This window comes from Mus pahari, chromosome 8, assembly GCF_900095145.1.
Source record: "Mus pahari chromosome 8, PAHARI_EIJ_v1.1, whole genome shotgun sequence".
Classification (NCBI taxonomy): Eukaryota; Metazoa; Chordata; class Mammalia; order Rodentia; family Muridae; genus Mus; species Mus pahari.
Genome location: NC_034597.1, coordinates 20,716,423 through 20,738,473, shown reverse-complemented (window position 1 = coordinate 20,738,473; position 22,051 = coordinate 20,716,423). Strand labels below are relative to the sequence as shown.

At 43.1% G+C, this 22,051-nt stretch overlaps 1 protein-coding gene across 2 annotated transcripts in view; it reads left to right on the top strand.

Annotated features, from left to right (window-relative positions):
- Cacna2d3 (calcium voltage-gated channel auxiliary subunit alpha2delta 3) overlaps nt 1-22,051 on the top strand; it is an 807,286-nt gene that overhangs the window by 306,649 nt on the left and 478,586 nt on the right. For both annotated transcript variants that reach the window (XM_021202917.2, XM_029541665.1), the window contains exon 5: nt 14,214-14,376. In XM_021202917.2, the coding sequence (XP_021058576.1) occupies nt 14,214-14,376 (163 nt within the window). The remainder of the gene's footprint in view (nt 1-14,213; nt 14,377-22,051) is intronic.

Sequence of the window (22,051 nt, the reverse complement as noted above, 5' to 3'; positions counted from 1 at the left end):
TGTACTAGCTTGCAATCCCACCAGCAATGGAGGAGTGTTCCTCTTTCTCCACAACCTCGCCAGCATCTGCTGTCACCTGAATTTTTAATCTTAGCCATTTGACTGGTGTGAGATGGAATCTCAGGGTTGTTTTGATTTGCATTTTCCTGATGGCTAAGGATGTTGGAGCAATGCCTGGTCAGTACGGCTCCCTTTCTTCTGAGCCTTCTTTCAAAGAGGGAGCTCAGACACATAGTGGATTTACCTTCTTATATAATCTCTTATTTTGATATTTTAAAAACTGCTTTAGATGTCATATTGAGTGAAAACATCAACAGAAAGAAAGAAAGAAAGAAAGAGAGAGAGAGAGAGAGAGAGAGAGAGAGAGAGAGAGAGAGAGAGAGAGAAAGCAAGCTTCCGTGCTCTACATTATTTCTGAGTAGAAGCTGTTAAAGTCTCAAGGCATAACATAGTTTTATAATTTCTAGGTTTCATTTTCTTGACTCATGGCATATCATTTCTGTATTATAACTCACAGTTTATTACAATCCAGGTAATCTAATCTATTAAAACCTATACAGGGGCCCTAATAAACACAAAATGTTGTATGAGGTAAGTATATTGTGGCAAATGCCTACCTTTCTAGACTTTAGTGTTCAGTTGTAAATCTGGAACCCAACCCAGAGCAAGTAAAATGGAGTGCACTTGGAGTTGTGCACTTCTGTCAGGTTTAAGGGTAGAACACACTCAGCACCAGTGTGTTCATATACTCACTGGATCTCAATGACCTGCCATTTTCTCATCCAAGTAAATGGATTCAGCTATGATAGTCCTAAGCAATGGAATCATATTGAGTCCTAGCAAATTGTATTCATTATGACTTTGTTGGTGGGGGGAGATGTATGCATACAGTGTGTTTGTGTGTACAGGTATACACACGGAGGCCAAAAATCACCTTTGATTGTCTTCTTTAATTGTTGTCTAACTTCCTTTTTGAGAAAGGTTCTTTCACTGAATCTGGAGCTTGTCAGTTAAGTCAGACTGGCTAACCAGTGAGTTGCATGGTTGTGCTTGTGTCTTTTCCTCTGTATTGGAATCCCAGACCCACACCACTCTGCACAGATTTTAGGGGACTACTCGGGTTTGAACTTGGATTCTCAGCCTTGTTGTAGGCAGTTTTCTGTTTGAGCCATTTCCCCATCTCCCACAGCATAATGTTCTATAATATTAGCATTGTTTGAACAACATAGAACTTATTGTGTGTGAAAAGGAAATAATATTTTTCTAGAACTTGTGAATTTCTAGGTATTCTTTATGTGTTGGGTAGTTTTCTGCTACTGCATGCAGTAAAATACCCAAGCTTGTGAACGAAGAAAGAGGAAAAGTTTATTTCAGCTCACAGTTTGAATATTTCAATCCGTGGTTGATTGGTCTCATTGCTTTTTAGCCCGCATTGACGTGGGACATAATGAAGACAAAAGAAGCATCTTATGTCATGGTGACAAGGAAGGGCAGAGAAAAAGAAAAGACATAATTCCCATTTCCCATTTCAAGTGTACGTTTCCGACCACCCAGTTTCCTCTTGCTGGGCCCCTCCCCCAAAAGTTGTACTTTCTAATAATACTGCAATTTAGAGACCCCAACCTTTACCACTTGGGTCTTTGGGGTGTAAAGACCTATCTAGCATCTTGTATGTCCAGAAGAACTTGCTATTTTCCTGTTTATTCCCCCTTTATAATCGGAGCATCACTGGTAACTCAGTGACTCACCACAGGTATACTAGTGGTAATCTCATCTGTTGAGCTACCATTATTTTTTTTTCTTCTTCTTCATTTTTATCAGAGAGGAAGTCTGATGCTTAAGACAGTAATTAGTGATAAAAACCATGTTAGTATAATTTGTTACCTTAGCAACTAGAAACAGGCATTATGTCCTTCTGTGATATAAGTCCTGTGGCCCTGATTGTCTCTTTCTCTAATTAACATCTTGTGAGTAACATAAAGTAATTCACGAGTTCAACTGGACCACAAGGATATTAAGTACTAGAACATTCTAAATTGCAGTCATCATCATGATAATGAGGCCACATATCCAGTGTCTATCTTTTAATTGCTTCTTAACTCTTCTAAGTGGGAATGGCAAAGTTAGAATGGTATGGGAATAAGGGCTGATTTATTTCTTAAATTACACTTTGTGCAGAAACCTTTTCTTAATATATTGGAAATGGTCTGAGTCACTTTGAAGAAGAACTTAGCTAGATAATGTTAAATACAGGTCACTATTATTAATATGCAACACTGTAGTCATAGATTAGCTTTATAGTCAGGGAGTTCAACTACTCACAGTGCCTTGTTGCCAAAGCCCAACCTTATCCTTCCATAACATGCTATTCATTAGAGATTCAAGTCCATGGATAGACCAAGGAATTCTACTTGCTGGCCTGTGAGACAGCTCATTATAGGATGGTTAGTTGTATAAATTGGTTTTCTGATTTGTGTGCACAGGCTCTGTGCTGGGATTCAGCTGTTGAAGTTCTTGAATGCAATCCATTCAGTTGTTCCAATTGATGATTTTATATTTGGCTATTATCTCAGAAGGTGCTTATAAAAATCCCATTGTATAGGTCAGTGAAATGGCTCAGTGGACAAAAGTGCTTACCACCAAGACTGACAACTTGAGTTCAATTCCAGAGACCAACATGGTAGAAGGAAATAACTGACTTCCACAGTTTATTCTCTAACCTCCATATGTAGTGGGTATATTCTTGTGCTCGTTCATTTGCTGCTTCTCTCTCTCTCTCTCTCTCTCTCTCTCTCTCTCTCTCTCTCTCTCTCTCTCTCTCCCCACACACACACAGAATACACACATACATCCCAAAACATTTAAAAACATTTTTCTTTATACTGTAGCTAGTAGACAATTTTGGGGGTGTCATTCAGTTGAGCAGTCATATAATCTCATAGGAACCCCTTCTATCAAATGTGTGGTCTCCAAGAATTATCTTTGTACAACTGGATCCCATCATCCATCACTCTCCATACAACATCCTACCCTTTCCCCTGTCTTAGGTTTAGAAAATTGGATGAAAATTGTGATAAGATGAAGGCAGTCTTAGAACAGAGAGGCATAAACATAGACACTTCCCGGGTATCACTTCTTGTTCTTTTGCTCTGTGATGGTTCTGAAAAGAGGAAGGTTCTTTTGTGAGCAAAATACTAACAGCCCAAACTAGGCAGTGGGGCATCTTGGCTCTTGGATAATGAATGTGAGGAGCTCAGTCTCTTATCATTCATAGCATTCTTGGGAAAAGAATTTAATAGGCTGATTTGAGTCAGATGCTCTTTCTTGAAGTATGGCTGACAAGTTTGATTAAAACCTGTACTAAGGAGAGTTAGGGGTTCTTACTGAAAGCACGGAGAAAAGTTGCTACATGGACCAAAGTAACTTCCACTTCAGCCTTTCTTTCCACCTCAGCAGGATTTTCTCCTTAGATGTCATCCTTGTTCTTTCCTCCTGAATCAAGGCATGGGTTTACTTTTCAGATAACCTCACCTACACTCTCATAAGAAGAAGAAAAGTTCACTTACAAATGAATCTGTAGATATGTGCAACATAGCTCACAGTGGAATATACATTAGCCAATCGTGAATACTTCTGCTTAGATAGGTGACATGAAGATGATTGTGTCAAAACAGTGTGTGAATGTGTGTGTGTGTGTGTGTGTGTGTGTGTGTCTGTCTGTCTGTCTGTCTGTCCACTTGTGTATGAGTATGTGAAAGGCAAAGGTTGATGTTGGTTAACCTAAGAGCAGTAGAAGCCCCTGAAGGATTGAATACAGAGATGGCTCACTTTCTTTCTCAGGCTTCTTTGATAATCTGTTTGCTAAGATGAGAATGGAAGATCCAAATGGGGTTTGAGGGTACAGATGAGAGGGGTGGCACTGACCTAGGCTAGTTTGGCAGAACAGTTAGTCAAGAGGGTCATCTTAATTAGATGTAGGATTATAGGTAAGACACATCTTCTCCAGAGAACATTAATGGCTGGGTATGGGAACTTGCTTTAAATATGGCTAGAACTGTACCAATGCTCTAGGCACCCAGACACAATAAAAGTGGGAAAGGGAGAAAGCTAGCCTGACTCTGGCATCCCCTCTCCCTCCTTCCTGCCTCCACATAGAAGCTCCTCTGTCAGGTTCTTTCCTCAGTGATGCCTTGCCCAAGTGCATAAGAGGGCTAAGCCACCATAAACTAAATTATCTAAAGCCATAAAGCAGAGAACATCTTCCTTAATTGTCAGGCCTTGTGACACAGCAATGGAGAAGCCCCAATATATACCTTCTATTCTCAAACCACGCCCCTCCCTTTGCTCATCTATCAGCGCTACCAGCTCAATGATTGTCTCAACATGTTATGTTTAAGCCTTAGTAGTTAGAAGCTTAGGAAACTTCCACTAGAAAACCACCTTTGACCCACAATCAAGGCAGCAATAAATATTTGAACCTGATACCATGATCTGGGTACACAAGATGTGACTTTTATTTTTATTTTGTTTATTCCTCAAGTAAACTCCATCATAACAGGGGTGGTTGCTAACTCATTCAATAGAGAGGGTTAGCAGAGTTTGTGGCATAGCAACAGAGCTAGGAGTTGAATTCAGCATTGTGGAGTAAAACATTCCACCTTGAGGGTCTCAAGATTGAATGCTAAGTGGCCGGCAGAAGGCAGCTGCCCAAGGTCTGTCTAAGCAGCTGGTTAAGGGGGCCATCAATAGTCGGACATGAGTGCTCTCAGGCTACAGATTCCAGATGGCAGAAGAGGGAAATTCATTATCTGCTTTCTTAAAGGAACCCTGACACTTGGGGAATTATAAGTGAGTTAATGTAATGTTAATACTCAGACATATCCTGGAACAGATCATTTACAAATCAATTTTCACCCATGAAGAGAAAATGAGATTGTCGAGCGGCAACCGAATGGCACTAGACTTTTGAGAGGGGCTGGGCTTTAGAGGCTGTTTATGTCACTCAAGCACAGGCTCTGCGTGCCTGGAGAGCTGGATGCTAGCTCGGTTCATTTGGGACTAATCTTCCTATTAATTTTTATTTTCTAACCTAAGTTATAAAAAGCTGGCTATCATCCCAGAGCTAGAAAGATTTGGAAAACAAGCTCGAGAGGGGAGAATCCAAAACACCGAGAGCTGCTTGTTGGCACGGTGCCCACTGCTCCTGCGCATCGTATACCTTCCGATTCCAGCTTCCGGAGGAGTGTCACCCACTCAGCTCTATGGAAAATGAAGCTGAGTCCTAAGTGTGTCGGCGCGCCTTAGAAAGCAAGCATGGTGCCTCCCTGTGCGCTCAGCTCCCAAGCTCGGGTTCTTAGGGCCAGATAGGCTGGGATCTAGCATCCTGAATGGTACAGAGGGTGAAAACCCACATGCAAGGAGCCTCTGCAGCAGAATCAGGCAGCTCACAGCTCGGGGACTCGTCCCTAGCTAGTTAGAAATATGAAAATGTCTCTCTGAGTTGGCTGTTGGTCATGTCTATTATACCTTGGCTATGGGCTTTGTAGTGAGAAAGTCAGGGGAGGGCGTTGGGGAAGGCTTCAGACATCCAGGGGATTATGTTACCAGTCCTAAGGAGATCGGCCTTCAAAATATATCCTTTAGGGATTTCCAGTGTAGTGAATACCATAAAAGAAAGAAGCAGGTAGGGTGGAGTTTGTTACCATGGATACCCATTGTCAAGTCCTTAACTTCTCCTAGTTCTGCTGGGATCGCAGCTGGGCACAAGGCCAGGAAGGAAGTCAGTTACCCCATCTTACAGATAGGAAGATTGACTCAACCCCAGGCAATGTGCAAACACCCAATTATCCTGTACATAGCTATCCTGACATTTCATGTGTCTGTCTGTCTCTTCACTTTCTCTGGCACCACCTGGCCTATCTATGGTCACTTACTGAAAGGATACTCAACTGGGTGCTCGGGGTCTCTCCTCCAGCCTGGGTTTCATGATTTGTACGTGGAAGGCTCAGAGGTGAGTCAGGGTGGAGTGATATAGAAGCCCACCTCTCTGGGAGGTTGCAGGAGACGGCGTCTGTGGCCTGCACACACAGGAAGCAACCGAAAGATTTTAAAGGCAGAATAGAATCACCAGGGCAAACTGTGTTTGCTGCCCACAAAGCAGGTGCTTGATGAGTGTCCTGAGGTCCTGTCTTGTGACTTACCAAGCAGGGAGAAGTAGTAACCACTCTCCAAAGCACCATGGCTCAGTCTGGGCTGCATACTGGGTCTCTTGGGAGGACTGAAAGTTCCCAGTGCTTGGACCTTGTCCAGGAACACAATTTAATTACACGGAGGTTCGGACCGTGTGGAGATGTACTGCCTTGGGATATCTTGCTGGGGGAGAGGAGGTTCCTGTCACAATGAAAGACCAAAGGAGGAATCTAGACAGGGCACAGGAAAACAAGGGGCTGCAGGCTGTCCTCTGCCAGCTGCTTGCTTGTGTAAATAAAGTTTTATTGGAATACAGTCACACCCCTTTGTTTATGCCTTGCACTTGGCTGCCTTCACTGAAATAGCCAAATTGTATGTTGCAACATAGACTGTTTGGTCTGCAAAACCTAAAATATTTACTCTCTAGATTGCCAGCCCCTAAACTAGGGAGTGATGAGTTTCAAGGCTGTGGGTGGCAGGAAAGGGCTGGGCTGTCATTCAGAAGAGGGCCAAGCTTCCCCTGGTGGAGATGCAGTCTCAGAAGCTTCAGTTGTCTGCAGCTTTCCCATCCGGGAGGGCCCACCAGAAGAATCTTCCCACATTCCACTCCTCAGACCTGTAGCCCCTACAGCTGGATCTGGACAGCACCCTATCAGGTCTGAAAGTCGCCACGCTCCCTGTCTGTGGCAGTTCAGAGGAGGACCTCTGTAGGCCAGAGGAATAGACAACTGGACCTCTGTTCTCTTCATCTGATGGCCAGAATGCACAGCATCAACCTTGATTACTTCTTCAGTCACCTCATCTCTCTGGAACCCACTCCTGCCTCCAGAAGAGTGATAGATGCCACTAAGTGATGTGAGTGTGCCCACCCTGCTTCCCCGTCTTCAGTCCCTATGGATCCTTCTGAGTAGCTTCCCTGCCATCGTGGGGATGCACAAAGCTGACCAAAGCACAGTGTCTGTGCCATACAGGAGACACCTGCTAGCCACGTGGATGCTGAAGTTGTCATCTAGTCCATCAACCACCAAGTTATCCTTGATGTCACCATGCTGGAGCTGGGAATGCCATGGTATATGGACACAGATGCAGCTCTTATAGCATGGATCTGGTCCTATGAGGACTTGTGTACTGATTAAAAGATAGTACATGTGCTCACACACACACATGCACACACATACACACATGTAAAGTGAGCTCTATGATGCTCAGATGAATAGCAGCATGTCAGACAAATCTGAAGAACGTTTCACCTGACACCTTGTCTAACACAGCCTAGTTTAAAGTGTGTATTGTTCCTTCTCCAATGAGTTGAAGGCTCTGAGAAGCCTTGTGAGGAATGGCCCTAGTTAAACTATAAGGGGCCAGAGAAATGGCTTCATGAGTAAATACGCATGTCAGCGATGGTGCTGACTGAGTTGGATCTCTCATCCCCACAGTGGTTCTCAAACTTCCTGGTGCTGAGACCCCTTGATACAGTTCCTCCTGTTGTGGTGACCCCCCAACCATAACATTATTCCTGTTGCTATTTCACAACTGGAATTTTGCTACTGTGATGAACTGCATCCCACCCCCTTTGAGAAATATTCTTCTTATGGCAAGGAAGCCTTCTCAAAATCAATGACAAATGGACTCTGGGACTTGGGCAGGACAAGCTCAGCACACAGTTTTTCATGATAAAAGATGATTCGCAGGTGAGCATAGCATGGTTACATTTCTGACCTCACTTCCTTTGTGTCTTGAATTGTGAGATTTACCTAATTACATGGCAGTTTAGAAGCTGCCTCCAGGATGTGTGAGCCACAGCTGTGCTGTCACATAGGGAGCAGGCCATGGCTTCATTTTTTTGGGGAGCGCAACTATGAGTCCCATGGGAGCAGGGAGGCAAGAGTTTAAGCTTGAGAACACATGGCAGTCTGTGAAGCATGTGGGTTTATGGGAGGTGCCTAGAAAGCGGAGTCTTTATAAGAGGCTCCCTGACCCTGGTGATTAAGGTGTTTCTGTCTCAGGAGAAAAATATGACTACTTGTATTTATGGTGCTTATCAAGTAAGCTATGACTGAAAAAAAAAGAAGAAGGGGTATTAATATAAATTCTTATCTCTGCAGTTTATGAACTGAGAACTGAAAAGATGGCTCCTTGGATAAGGCTCTTGCCATGTAAGCAGAAGGAGCAGAGTTCAGGTCCCCAGAACACATGTAAAAGCTAGGCGGATGTGATAGCTTACCTGAAATCCAGCATTCCTGAGCCTGAGATGTCAGGTCCCCGGGGCAACCTAGCTAGCTAGAATAATAACACTCACAAGCCCTGGGTTCATTGACAGATCTTGCTTTAGTAAATAAGGTAGACAATGATGGAGAAAGGCACCAGGTGCCAACTTCCGGCCTCCACCTAAATATACAAGCATATCCCCACACATGTAAATATGCATGAAAATTAAGTTACCAAATCCGTAACTTTTAAAAAATAATTAAGACACTGTGGCTGCACTTTTTGTAAGTATCCATTCCATTCATTCCTATTTAGTGAAACCTAGGTTTTGTTTTTATTTTTTTTTGTTTGTTTGCTTTTGCATTCAATCCAATTAAAAGCTGAGAAACGAATACACCTGTGTGACCCTCACTACAGAAAAGGAAGCATTCCCAGAAACACCAGCCCCGCCTCACAACTGCACAGCAACCTTGCCTGCTGCAGAACTTTCAATTGGTGGAATCTCACACTTGTACCAATAATGCACCTGAGCTTTAATCATGATCTTAATGTATCAGTTATTTGCTTTCAAATGGTAACCCATCCTATCACATGACCATATCAAAGGTTCATGTATCCCTTCATCTCTTGGGATATCTTGGCTATTTCTATTTGGGGGCTGTTACGAAAAGGTTTTTTTTTTTTTTGTGAACATCCACACAAGTATTTTTCTTGTGGGTGTATGTTCTCATTTCCCTAAAGCTGGAACACCTTGGCCATAGGGTGGTATATGTTTTACATTGTGAAAAGGCACAAAACATTTCCCCAAAATATTCATGGCATTTTACATTCTCACAAGCAACTACATGAGATTTCTGGTTACTGTGTATCCGAGGCAGCATTTTAATGCCAGAGTTCTTTTATTTTAGTTCTCCCTTGGGTATAAAATGGCATGTGATCAGGACTTTATTTCTCACTTCCCTGATGGCTAATGATGTTGAACATATTTTAGTCTGCACATTGGCTGTTTATATGCCTTCCTTTATAACATGTGCCCATATGCTGACTGGAATTTTAAGTGGCTCATGTGAGTTCGGTATGTACTGTTGGTGCAAGTCACTGGTACGGCTTCCGAACAGCTCTTGCTTAGCAGGGGCTTCCTTGCCTATTTTATAATGGTGATTTAACTAGTAGAAATTTTGAATTTTTATAAAGTCCCCTAAATTATTTTTGATTAGTGCTTCTGCATCCAGGAAATCAGTGCCTAACAGAAGGCATATAGATTTAATTTAATATGTATTACAGCTTGGACGTGAAGTAGCCTCCTCAGAGGCTCCAATCATTGAGAAAGAACTAGGCCACAGTGGCAGTGGACTAATCAGTATTAACTCAATGATTGGTGTGTGATTTGATGACATTATTGGAAGAGGGGGAAATGGGAGATGGGTTTCAGTTAGAGGAAGCAGGTTATCCAAGTCACTGAGTAGACGTGTTAAAGAGTGTAGGTTGTCATCAGTCCCTTCCTGTGAGTCTCCTAGCAGACAGGAGAGGAACACTTCGTCTATACCAAGCCCTCATGTCACAGTGCTCTATCTTTCTTCAGTCAGAAAGCAGTGGAACTCAGAGGGAAGCCTCTGAAAGCAGTAGACAAATACCTGGAAGGAAGCTGGTTTTTCTCAGGGTTCTATCAGAGTGATGGAACATGCCTAACATATTATGTTTATGGAGGAAGGTTTGTGACGCTGCTTTTCTATCTTTAGTCTTTGTTATAATGCACCACGTTTGGGGAAAACCCAAATATCATGCTTCAGATAGACGTCACTGACTACAGTAGTATACTTGTTAGGTAGGAAGTTATATGAATGTCAACCAGGTTAGGTTGCTAGGTAATATTGTTACAAGACCAACCCCCAATATAAATCAATGTAAGGTCTGGAACTGGGTCTTTATTAACACTTCCATTGACATAGTTTTAGAGATTTCAGAGGTGCTGCTGCAACTCCTTAACCAGAAGATCCAAGTGCACCCAGGGACTGTCCTGGGTCTGAGTACTTTGCACCTAGCGGCCCCCCGATTCTGGTTGATGTTCAGTCATCTCATTGATGATTGGTTTGGTGTCTTTTCACTCTAATAAATCTTCTTCAGGAATAGGCTTCTGCTTTCATTGATTTTCTCAATCAATTCCCTGTCTCTTCTTTCACTGATTTCTGATCTGCAAATTAAAAGAAATAATATCTCATTTGGATCTCCCTTGCTTTAGAATGACTGTGCTTATCACTCTTAGCTTCCTGGAATAGAGGCTTAGGTGGTTGTTTCTAGGTCTTGCCTTCTTTTTTAGTATGTATATTCAGTGTTATTATTCCCCTATTAACTGTTTCATCTGTTTCGATCACTTATATTATCATTTTCTTAATGTTTTAAAAAGTGTCCAAAGTTTGTTTGGTTTTTGGCCTGTGTGTCATTTAGAAATGTATTGTTCAATCCCCAAATGTTTGGAATCTTTCAGCTACCTGGTATTTTTGTCTGTTTTTGTTTTCTTTTGTTTTTCAAGACAGTGTTTCTGTGTGTAGCCCTAGCTATCCTTGAAGTCACTCTGTAGACCAGGCTGGTCTCAAACTCATAGATCCTCCTGCCTCTGCCTCTGCCTCTGCCTCTGCCTCTGCCTCTGCCTCTGCCTCTGCCTCTGCCTCTGCCTCTGCCTCNCTCTGCCTCTGCCTCTGCCTCTGCCTCTGCCTCTGCCTCTGCCTCTGCCTCTGCCTCTGCCTCTGCCTCTGCCTCTGCCTCTGCCTCTGCCTCTGCCTGTCTCTGCCTCCTGAGTGCTGAGTGCTGAGTGCTGATACTAAAGGCGTGCACTACCACATGCACCACTGCCACCATGCTCAGCTGACTTTTATTTTTACTTTAATCCACTGTGGCCAAGGAACATGCTTGGTGTGGTTTGTATTCCTTTAAGTCTATAAAGGGTATATTATGGCCCAAAACGTTGTCTATCCTGGTGAATGTTTGCAGCAAACACCCTCACAGATATGTTGTGTTCTTCCTGTATGACATATCTATTATACAAATGCCAATTCAATTCCATCCCTGCTGTTGTTCACTTTATCTGCATTGTTACTCTGCTTTTGCAGGTGAAGCCCAGTGATAACTGACAAAGCCCTGGTGAGTGCAGCATAGTGGCTATGTCCTCTGGCAGAAAGAAACACTATTTTCACATGTCAGGAGGCAGAACAGCAAATAGGGTGAACTCCCCTATTGAGCCCTTCTACCTGGGTACCAAATCTCATGGGGCGGGGGCTCATGATACAGATGTGTGTTATTGTCATCACACTGACCATAACTGAACTTTGTAGGAAACATCTTCAAACCATGGCATAAAGCATTCTCTACCACTGAAGCGATTCCTTCTCTGTACCCACCAACCATTATTCTCCAGTAACTTGTGGGCGTTATTTTGAATAAGCTTTTACATGTTAGATCAGTTAAGATTTCCAGAGAACAATTTGTATCTTCATTTATTCGTTATGTGACCCATACTTTCTGCTCTGTACACTTTTCTTTTCCTTCTATGAAAAGCCTGGGACTTTTTGCAAAGCAAGTGTACTAATGACAAATCCTTTCCCACGTCCATGTGACCTGGTCTCCCCACTTCTTGCTCACACGTGAGGTATAAGAACGTTTGAATACACAATTCCACCTTGATGGTTTTGAGTTTCTTTGATACTTTAACAATCTACTCTGCTTGCCTCTTGCTTTCATGGTTTGTAAGAGAAGCGTGATGTATTAGTCTTGGTTGCTGTATTAGTCATTATTACAGTGGTTCTCAGTCTTCCTAATGCTGCTGCCCTTTAACACAGTTTCCATTGTGGTGAACCCCCAGCCACAAAATTATTTTTGTTGCTACTTTATATACTATAATTTTGCTACTGTTATGCATCATAATGCCAATATTTTTTTTGGAGATAGAGGTTTGTCAAGGGGGTCATGACACACAGGCTGAGAACCACTGTTCTAAAGGACCAGAACTACTAGAATGAATCTCAGTCTTAAAGGGGGTCTTCTTACAGTGACTTATAGGCTGTTGTTTGGCTACTCCAACAAAAGCTCTTTCCCAATGAAAAGACCAAGAATATGATCATTATTCAGCCCACAACACTGCATGTCTCATGTTGTCTTCAGTGTACGTTGGAATCCCAAAGAAGCAGGTTCTAATACCAACAGGACAGATGAACTTGCCAGGGAGAATGAAGGCAAGCAGGCCAAATGCAAAAGTCTCCATCTTCTATGTCCCTTATGTGGGTTGTCACCAGAACGTGTCATTCAAATTTATAGTGGGTCTTTCCCCTTCAAAAGACACAATTAAAGAAATTCTCTCGCCAGGTGCAGCCACTTGCATTTCACTTGCTTCCAGACAGAGTTGACTTGGCAACCAAGGTTAGCCAATGCAGTTCTGTAGAGATGAAACATCCCCCCCACCCCAGCATCTCTCAGGAATTATGCTTGGTTTTCTGTAGTTTGAATATGAAAAATGCCAGCGTAGACTTGTGTATTTATTGTGCTTTGTGTTCTCTGAGATTCCTGGGTCTGTGGTTTGGTGTTCATCATTAATTTTAGAAAACACTTTAAAACTTCAACCCTTCCCACATACTTTCCTTCCCTTCTGCATGCACACACTTCATGTTTGCAATAGTCCCATAGATCTAGAATAGTTTAGTCTAATTTCGCCCTTGGTTTTCAGGTGAAGGAATTTCCACTGACATGCCTTCAAGAGCACGGATTGCTTCTTTAGCTGAGTACCATCTCATTATCCATCTAGAGCTTTTTCCCCTTAGGTCTGTTTCAGTGTTGTGATTTTAGCATTTTATGTGGATTCCCCTGTAGATGAGCCATTACTCTGCTTCTGTAGTGCACACCTTTTTTTCCCATTAATGCCCTTATCATTACAATTCTTTTACAATCCTGATCTGTAAATTCCAACCAAACATGCCCTTGGGTGTGTTCCCACATTGCACAAGTTCTGGGGGGTACGTAGGTCACCGGTGTTTGAATCCCCGTCTGTTGGCATTAGAGTTTTTGACAGGGTGCATACACCTGCGTTCCTCATTTACGGAGTTCAGATTCTCATAGACATTTATCTCACGAAATTTGAGATTCCAGCAAGTTAACCCCTCAAGGCCTTAGAGTAATTTCCACCATGAAATCAGGATTCTGTATACGTGAGATGATGAGGACAAAGCCTTCTGTGGGAAGCACTAGTACCCTTGTATCAGAGAGTATTTTTCTTTGCTTCTCTCTCTGATGGAGATGCCTCCTCTAGATCTTCTCTCAGTTGATATTCTCATCTCAACGTGCCCCCTGACAAGATTGCCATAACAGTAAAGTCTTCCCTATGCATTCTGTGTAAAAAATACTGTATAAACTAATAAATAAACCAAAGAATAAATTCTGTAAAACAAACTATACTCTTCCTCTTCTACTAACCCTGTACTTCCTTTTCTCCCTACAACTGTGTTGATATGACATAGCATATAATTTTTTGTCATTTTTAAAGCCATATTCAGCTTAAATATGTAAGGTACCTTAGGACATGTGTTCTATCTTCAAGAATAAAATGTTTTTAAGCAATTCTGTGTATGACGATAAAGGCTTTCTTCAAGAATATTGAATAACACTGGAAAATATTCCTATAATGCTGTGGAACCCATGCCAGTGTAGCAAAGACTTAAAGACTGGTTACATGGACATCCTAAGAGTAAGCAGACATACCTAGGTCTGCCTTGACGTGTCAGCACTAATCCCTGAACCCCTGGCCTCTAATGTCTTCTGAATTTCTCTTTCAGTATGAATACTTCAATGCTGTGCTGATCAACGAGAGAGACAAAGACGGGAACTTTTTGGAACTGGGAAAGGAATTCATCTTAGCCCCCAATGATCATTTTAATAATTTGCCTGTAAACATCAGTCTGAGTGATGTCCAAGTGCCAACAAACATGTACAACAAAGGTAAGACTCAGAGGATTGAGGAGCACACCCTTAGTACAGCAACACGTCAAGTGCTCAGGTATCTTCCAGGGCGGCTAACCATGTGCCTGTTTTGCCTGGGGACTCTCAGCTGCTGTTTCTCTCCTTCATATTAATGTGCAGTGCAGAAATCAGCAGGCTTTTTCCATAAGTATCTTTGCTCTGCCTGACTTGCAGTCTCTGTTACAACTGGTTAGCTATTTCTGTAAGTTCGGAGCATGGTTTCATTCCTTTAACACGTTTATCTGGAAAATCACTTTGCCAGATTAAACATGCTTACGAACCCAGTTTGTCCCTTCCTTTTCCTGCTTGCCTTCCTTGAAGGTATTTAAGGGTTAGAAGTTTCTGAGATTGCTGTGGGACCAGCTGCAGGCTGACCTCTTTCCTTATGGCCTAGAGAAATATGGGCATAACAAGGTCCTATGTGTCCTGGCTTAACTCTTTCAAATCTATTCTTCACATGGACATTGAAGTTATTTGCCCAACCTTTCCATCAGCCCATTTGAATTGGTAATTCAGTAGCCAAGGACTGACATCTGGGTATGCAGTCTAATCTCCCTGTTCCACCTGCTTCTAATGGTGATCCCATATGTACAACCCCATCTCTGGGGAATGTAGTTCTTCTTCTCTGTGATGGGAATAATAATTGTGACCAAGCTGCCTATGGTGGCACACCCTTATAATTCTAGCACTTTGGAGGGAGAAGCAGCAGGGACATATCCTCCAGTTTAATACCAGCCTGGGCTACATAGTCAAGGGGATACAGTGGAGTGTGTATTTCTATGCATATGAGAGCCATGCTCCCAACCTACAGAAATAGCTAAGCAGTTGTAACAAAGACTGCAAGGTGGGCAGAGTCAATGTGAGAAATCTCATGTATATTAAATGAGCTGCTGAATTACTCTATATCACTAGTAAGGGACTAGGTCAACCATGAGCTCCCAATTCTGTACCTCAAGGGCATTTTTTTTTTTTTGGTCCCTGGTATTATGACTGGACACTCCATGGTGCCCTTTCCTGGTTTGCCTGATACTCACTCTCCAGAGTCAGGGCAGACAGCTCTCATTTCATTAACTATCTTGCTCATTACTAGAGATGCCAGAGTGAACTGCCAAAGAATTTGCAGTCTGTCCTGGAACTGCTGTGGTAATGGGATAACTGGAAGACTGTATCAACAAGATAGCAAGCACCTCTGCAAAGCCAGCAGATAGTAAAGCCAGGGGAACACACTTCTTTTTCTCATATTGTTAGGGAATGAAAAGATATTTTTTTCTCAGTTCCCTTTTGGAAACTGATAGCAGTCTAAAGCACCTCAGAGGAGTTACAGCTGGCTCTGCCCGGGCATGCTAGGGCACACAGAGAGCCTTGCCTTGGTGTTCAGCCCTGTGCAACAGAGGGTAGTCCTCCAGGATGCTGTTAATAGTTGCTTGAGACTGAAATGAAACTGCCTTTCTGTGCAGTGTGGCTGGTGGAAAAAGTCATTTCTAACATTAAACATGTTCAGAAAAGAAGATGAAATATGAATATAATTTATAGAGTCATTTCAGACATTAAACAATCCAGAATGATCTTTTAAAACATGACAGTGACTTCAAGGTTGCATAAACTGTTAGCACACCTGATAGAGACTTCATTTCATCTTGGGATTAAAAGGCATAATTGTACCTTTTGATAGTAAAGAACTCACATTGTCATTGGTCACACTGGCTTCACAATGGCATCATTAAGACTGCTAGACAGAATCCTAACAGTCTGAGAGTTTGAGCTATAGGAGTTTAAAAACTAGATTTAAGTCATCCTTGGCAGTCCTCATGGGATCTGCCTGTCATTTCCTATTCAGGTTCAACTGTCACCCTGTCAGGCAGTGGGAAGTGAACCAGGGTCAGCCAGGGGCTATATCTTGTCTCAGCCAGGCAGGGAATAACTGCCCATAGGAGAGAGAGGGGAGTACTTTTAAAAAAAATTCTTGACGCTACTCTAATTCAAACCAGCCTCTCAAAGTCTCTTTTCAAACTGCAGAAATATATATCATGTTTAGAAATCTCCAGCATAGATCTAGTTTCTGGCGACATGTACACAAAACACACGCTCTGGGCGTGGTCACTGCCTCTCATGTCCCTGGGGTGGAAGTCTTGCTTTCAGAAAAGGAAACTAGCCCAGGGTTGTTCTCCTCTGCCAGTTTGGAGCAATGTTTGATCCTTCTTAGTGGCTTCTGTGTTCTTGGTTGTTGCGTGGAATTTCCAGCTGTAGATCAAAGCAGCAGATAACCCCCCCCAAACTCCCCCATATGCTTTCTGCCTCTACTGCAACCAATCCAATGCTTCCCCCTGTGCTCGCCAATCTGTGTTTCTATCGGTTCGGCTACAGAAGACACTGCAGCTTCACAAGCTGTGAAAGAAGTGCAAGTCCCACCGGGGCCTCAAGAGAGCTGGTTTTTCTCGCCTCTTTGGACAACCCCTTGAGGATCCTGAGGCTTCTGATACAGCAGTCTTTATAAAACCTTCTTAGCAGATGGTTAGGGGCTTTGAATCTGACTCTTGTAGACGAGAAAGACTAGGCTGAAGCCTTTAGAGCTATAATTGACACTTCCAGAAACGAAGCACAGGACATGCCCTTTTGGGAGACCACCAGTGACCTGGCAGAGGCCTGGACAAACCTACACTCTTGGTTGCATACCTTTTAAGGCATGTCTAACCTCTGACATTGCAACTCAAGGTAATTTACAAATCCCATACCCAAGAAATACACAGATAACTTATAAAGGCAATCACAAATTAATTGTACAGTGTTTCAGCACGTTTCTCATCTTGTGTGGGCTACATTCATAGGCATTTTGGAGAACCTGAGGCTTGGGGGTCACTAGTAGGGCATGGCTTAAGAATCTGAAAGCATGTGAGATTTATATGCACATGCCACATATAGATGCATACCTGTATGTATTAAGCACTATAAGAGGAGTGGTACACAATCTGTGTGTGGTCCATGTATATGTGTGTATATGTCAAAGAAAATGCCCCATTCTCCAAATTGACTCCATCATTTCCACTTCTCTCCTCTGCCCACCCAGGTGATAATAGGTAATTCCTATTACCCTTGCTTTCCCAATCCCTGCTTCTCCAAATGCCTTCCCTTCAAAAGCAGCTCAAATACAACCTCCTTTGCTCCTCTAGGCCTTGGTAGCATATATGCTTTGCTCTAGGTAGGTCATGTGTCTTGTGATGCCTGGTTTTGTCCTAGACATGTGTTGCTTCTGATCATTCATTCTGCCCTTGGGCTTCTCTGAGGACAGAAAGCCCACAGCATCGGTCTAGTGTCCCTTTGTCTTGAGCCTCCTTCCAGGTTATTTGCTGAGCTCTGCTCACCTAGTCAGCCAGCACTGTGCTGTTCCATGGACTTTGAAAGCAATAGAGACATACTCCAGCTGATTCAAATGGAAAAGAAACTGAAAAGACACTGGGTGGCTCACAACCTTTCTCCTAAAGAGAGAAGGCAGCTTAGAATAAGGCTGATTGGAGTAGGAGCTGCTGGAAGCCTTGCAAATCTGCTGGTTCAGAATCTTGTGTGTCATGGTTTATCCCACCCCCACATCTGTGACTATACACAAGTGCGTGCCTCAGTTTCTCCAACCACGAGTGATATTGGATAAGTAATTACATGCTTGATGCTGATAAGGCTTTGTTAAAAAATTAAGCATAGGCAAGGATGCCTGGCACATGGTGGCCATAGAGTATGAATATGGCTTAAATGTATGTGCCCCTCAAAATTCAGAGTTAATGCTCCATCACAATGGTGAATAGCATTAGAGGGTAGGTCTTTTAGGAGTGCAGAGGTACTATACTCTAAAAACCAAGGAAGTTTCTACTCAAGAGGACTTAGGACCTAAGCAAGGGTGGTTGGGCTCTGGAAGCTTCTGATATAGTCCAAGAAAGAGATTCACGGAGTCTCAGAAGTCTGCTTGGGCCATGGGAGGATGGGAGAGCCATCAGAAGCTAATGAAAGCCATGGAGCTAGGCATTATATAATTGACAACATGACCAAGAAGAGTTGAGAGGTGTAACCTGGGATAGACTCACTCTGAAGAAGACTGAGAAGGAAGAAGAATCTGGATTCTGCTTGGAGGGCATACAGGGAAGAGGAGTGTGCATGGCTTGGGACTGGGGGGGGGCTATGGTGGGGATTCTAAGGTCTTGAGTCTCAGTGCACACATATATCAATAACGGTGAGCTTATGAGGTAGGAACCCCAGTGCAATGCCATAGATATGGCACATTGACAAAGTCTTGCTGCAAGGAACACTCGAAGAAGAGGGCAATTGAAAACAGGCTTACACTTAATCCATGCATGAAAGAGGAGAAGGCGCAGCAAATACCTAACTTTGCTGCTTCCTCTCATTGCTTAGTCTTGTTGGGGACAGGAGTGGAGGGAATAGCAGAAGGGCATTACCCTAGTAGAGGTTATGGGGATGTGTGACATGCAAGATGTATCTTAGGGTATGCATCTACTAGACTTCTCAGATGAGTACCAACGAGGTCATGAATGGACTGCCAGGCTGTGCTGTGCTTAGAGGAACTGCACAATGGAAGTAGCTTTCAGAAGAGTCATCGCCAGTGTTACAGAGTCTGAGGGAGCGGATCTTCTGCTATAGTACAGGAGGTTCTCTTAGACAGCTCAGAGACAGAGCCAAGGTCTAACGAGGCAGACTCTGGCCTCCTGCTAAGAAGATGTTTGTGTGTGTGTGTGTGTGTGTGTGTGTGTGTGTGTGTGTGTGTGTGTGTTGTAGGGCAGACAGGCTCTCTGGTTTTGCATCTGTCATCTGTCTCGACCTATTTTTCAAATGTTGAGTTTGATAAAATGCAAAATGCATTCTGCCAAGCACTTTCCCCCTTAATTACATGTGTATATTTTGAAGAAAATTTAATCCATATGTTTCTGATTTGTTTACACAGAAATCATTAAAATGTTGTTTACGAAGAGCCATTTGATGTGCAAGAAGCCTTCACAAACCCTTAAAAAGCTGTTTAAAGTTCCTTGCTTTTTTTCCTTTGAATATGTGGGTGGGGGCGATGCAGAGGGAAGTGGAGAGGGTTGTGCTAAGCACCAGGGTCTGACCTGGTAATGTTAGAAATGAATCCCAACTCTAATGGTTTGTTTCTCCTTGGGGTGCTGAGCTGAAGCCTGTGGAGGCGTGGCTCCTGCTTTCCAGCCTGTCTACTGGCTCCTCTAGAGTATGTAAGTGAGGGCTATAGAATCAAATTCTGGGTCAATATCAGAGACTTCAGACTAAAGCAAAAACTATCAAGACATCCCTCTTCCCAACCCAGTAGCTGCCTGGTCACTATAGTCCTTAGGAAGGCCCCAGGAACTACCTACCTCGACGAAATCTACATTGTGAGTGGAGGGGTTCAAGTTCAAAGGATAACTCCTTCACACTTCTGACTTTATGTGTATGCACATGGACACAGGGTGACATGAGTGTACACATCCACTTATATGTTTGTATTGTTTGGAAGTGATGTTAATGGGAGAAGAAGATCACAGGGCCATTCGTATGTCTCAGCCCTACAGGCTTGCATTTGGCTTAGAGATTGTGCGTGAGCGGATAGGAGGGTGGATGCATACATCCATATCAGCTTCCCATGGAAGCATATGGCCCCTACTGCTTCTTGTTGTACATACGGCATGGTCAGTGCACAGGAGTGATTCCACCCAGTGCCTCTGTGACAGCAAGTCCCTGGGTTATAGGCTACAAAGGGGACTACCCTCTTTAGGGGAAATCTTTCCAGCTCTTCTTTCTAGCAATGGGCCCAAGGACACTACATGAGCCAAACTTGGTAAGATCACTCTAGCTACTAGTTGCGACAGGTAGGAAATGAGTTTGTGTCCTTGTCCAAGGCTTCTGTGACACCATTCCTAGGCTATGTTCACTCTAGCCACTGCCCTGTGCTGTGGTAGGATTGTTTGCAAAGTCACCCAGGAGGTTTTGGATGATGGTGGGACTGGAATGTCAGCCCTGTTCATGAGCAGTGGTTTGAGGGACTTGGGAAACTCTTGGGGCCTCTGTTTCCTGGTCTGCAAGGCTGAAGTCATTTGTAGCAGTGGAATGGGTAGAGTTGTAACATTCAATGTAGTGCCTAGCACAGAGACACCTGGTACTGTTTGTTTGATTGTTTTAGAGTTATTCCTTTTACCCTTGCCCAGTAGTAACTTCATTTTATACTTAACCTTTTTATATAATATATTTCAATCATGCTTTCCCTTCCTCACATCTTCCCAGCTCCTCCCCACCTTCATAACTGACCCAACTTGATGTTCTCTTGTCTCTTCTTTCAAAACAGAAGAAAAACCAAGAAATAAACAAATAAAAACAGAATAGGAAGAGACAAAAAGAAAAAAAAACCACAAAACTGAAAATCAAAATAGATAAAAACCCAGTAAGAACCTCCCCCAAAACAAAAACAAAACAAAACAAAACCCAATCAATACCAACAAAAACCAGCCAAAGCATCAAAATGAAACAAACGGTTCACAAAAATACTGTTGAGTATATTTTGTGTTGGCCAACTACTCTTGTGCACAGAGCCTGCCCTAGAGGATCAATATACTCAATGGCATGCCATGGAATAAAACTGACTTTTTTTTTCTTGCCAATGGGAACCAATTACAGATAATTTATTGGCTACAGGTGGGGTGCAGGTACCCCCTCTCAGTGCTGAAATCTCCTTCCTCCTCTCAGTGCTGAAATCCTGAGTAGCTTGAATGTGTGCAGGTCTTGTGTATGCTTCCAAAGTCTCAGTGAGTTCATATGTGCATTGGTCCTGTTGTATGTGGAAGACACCATTTCCTATGAGTCATCTATCACCTTTGACTCTATCTTTGTACCTCCCCTTCCCTGCAGATCCCTGCGCCTCAGGGGTGGGGGTGGGGAAACAGAGTGGTGAAGACATCCCACTAAGCATAAGACTGCTCCACAGTCTCTCAATCTCTGTACATTGTCCAGTTGTAGGCCTCTGTTAATTCCCATCTACTGCCAAAGGAAGCTTCTCTGATATGGGCCAAATGAGGCACTGATTTATTGAGGCACTGATCTATGGGTATGATGTTATGTCATGAGGAGTAAGTTTATTGCTATGTTCTTTTAGCAAATGTAATAGTATTGGGTTTTCTCCCAGGTCCATGGCCTACCCAGTCCCAAATCCTGACCGCTTTAGCACTGATAGGTATTGGTACCATTTCACGGAGTTGGCCTTAAATCCAGTCCAAAAAACAGTTGCAGACTCCCATACCATCTGTGTACAATTGCACCAGTATATCTTGTAGGCAGGTTGCTGTTGCAGTCAAAGGGTTTGTAGCTGGTTGATATTGATGATGACCATTTATTCTCAGGCAGCTGCAGAGTCCCTTCCAGTACCATGAAGGCTAGTCAGTGGGTATGATGCTTTTTCGAGTCTACATTCCAGTCTAGACTACAGATACCTGAAGAAGGCACACGCTCCTACATTGCCCTGTCCACACCTGAAGAGCATGCTCACCTCTGAGCACAGATGGAGCTTTCTGTCATCTCTGTTGGAAGGCTAAAGTATAAAGACTTGTGAAACTCGAGTCTAGACCACAGACCTTTTTTTTTTTTTTTTTTTTTTTGGTTTTTCGAGACAGGGTTT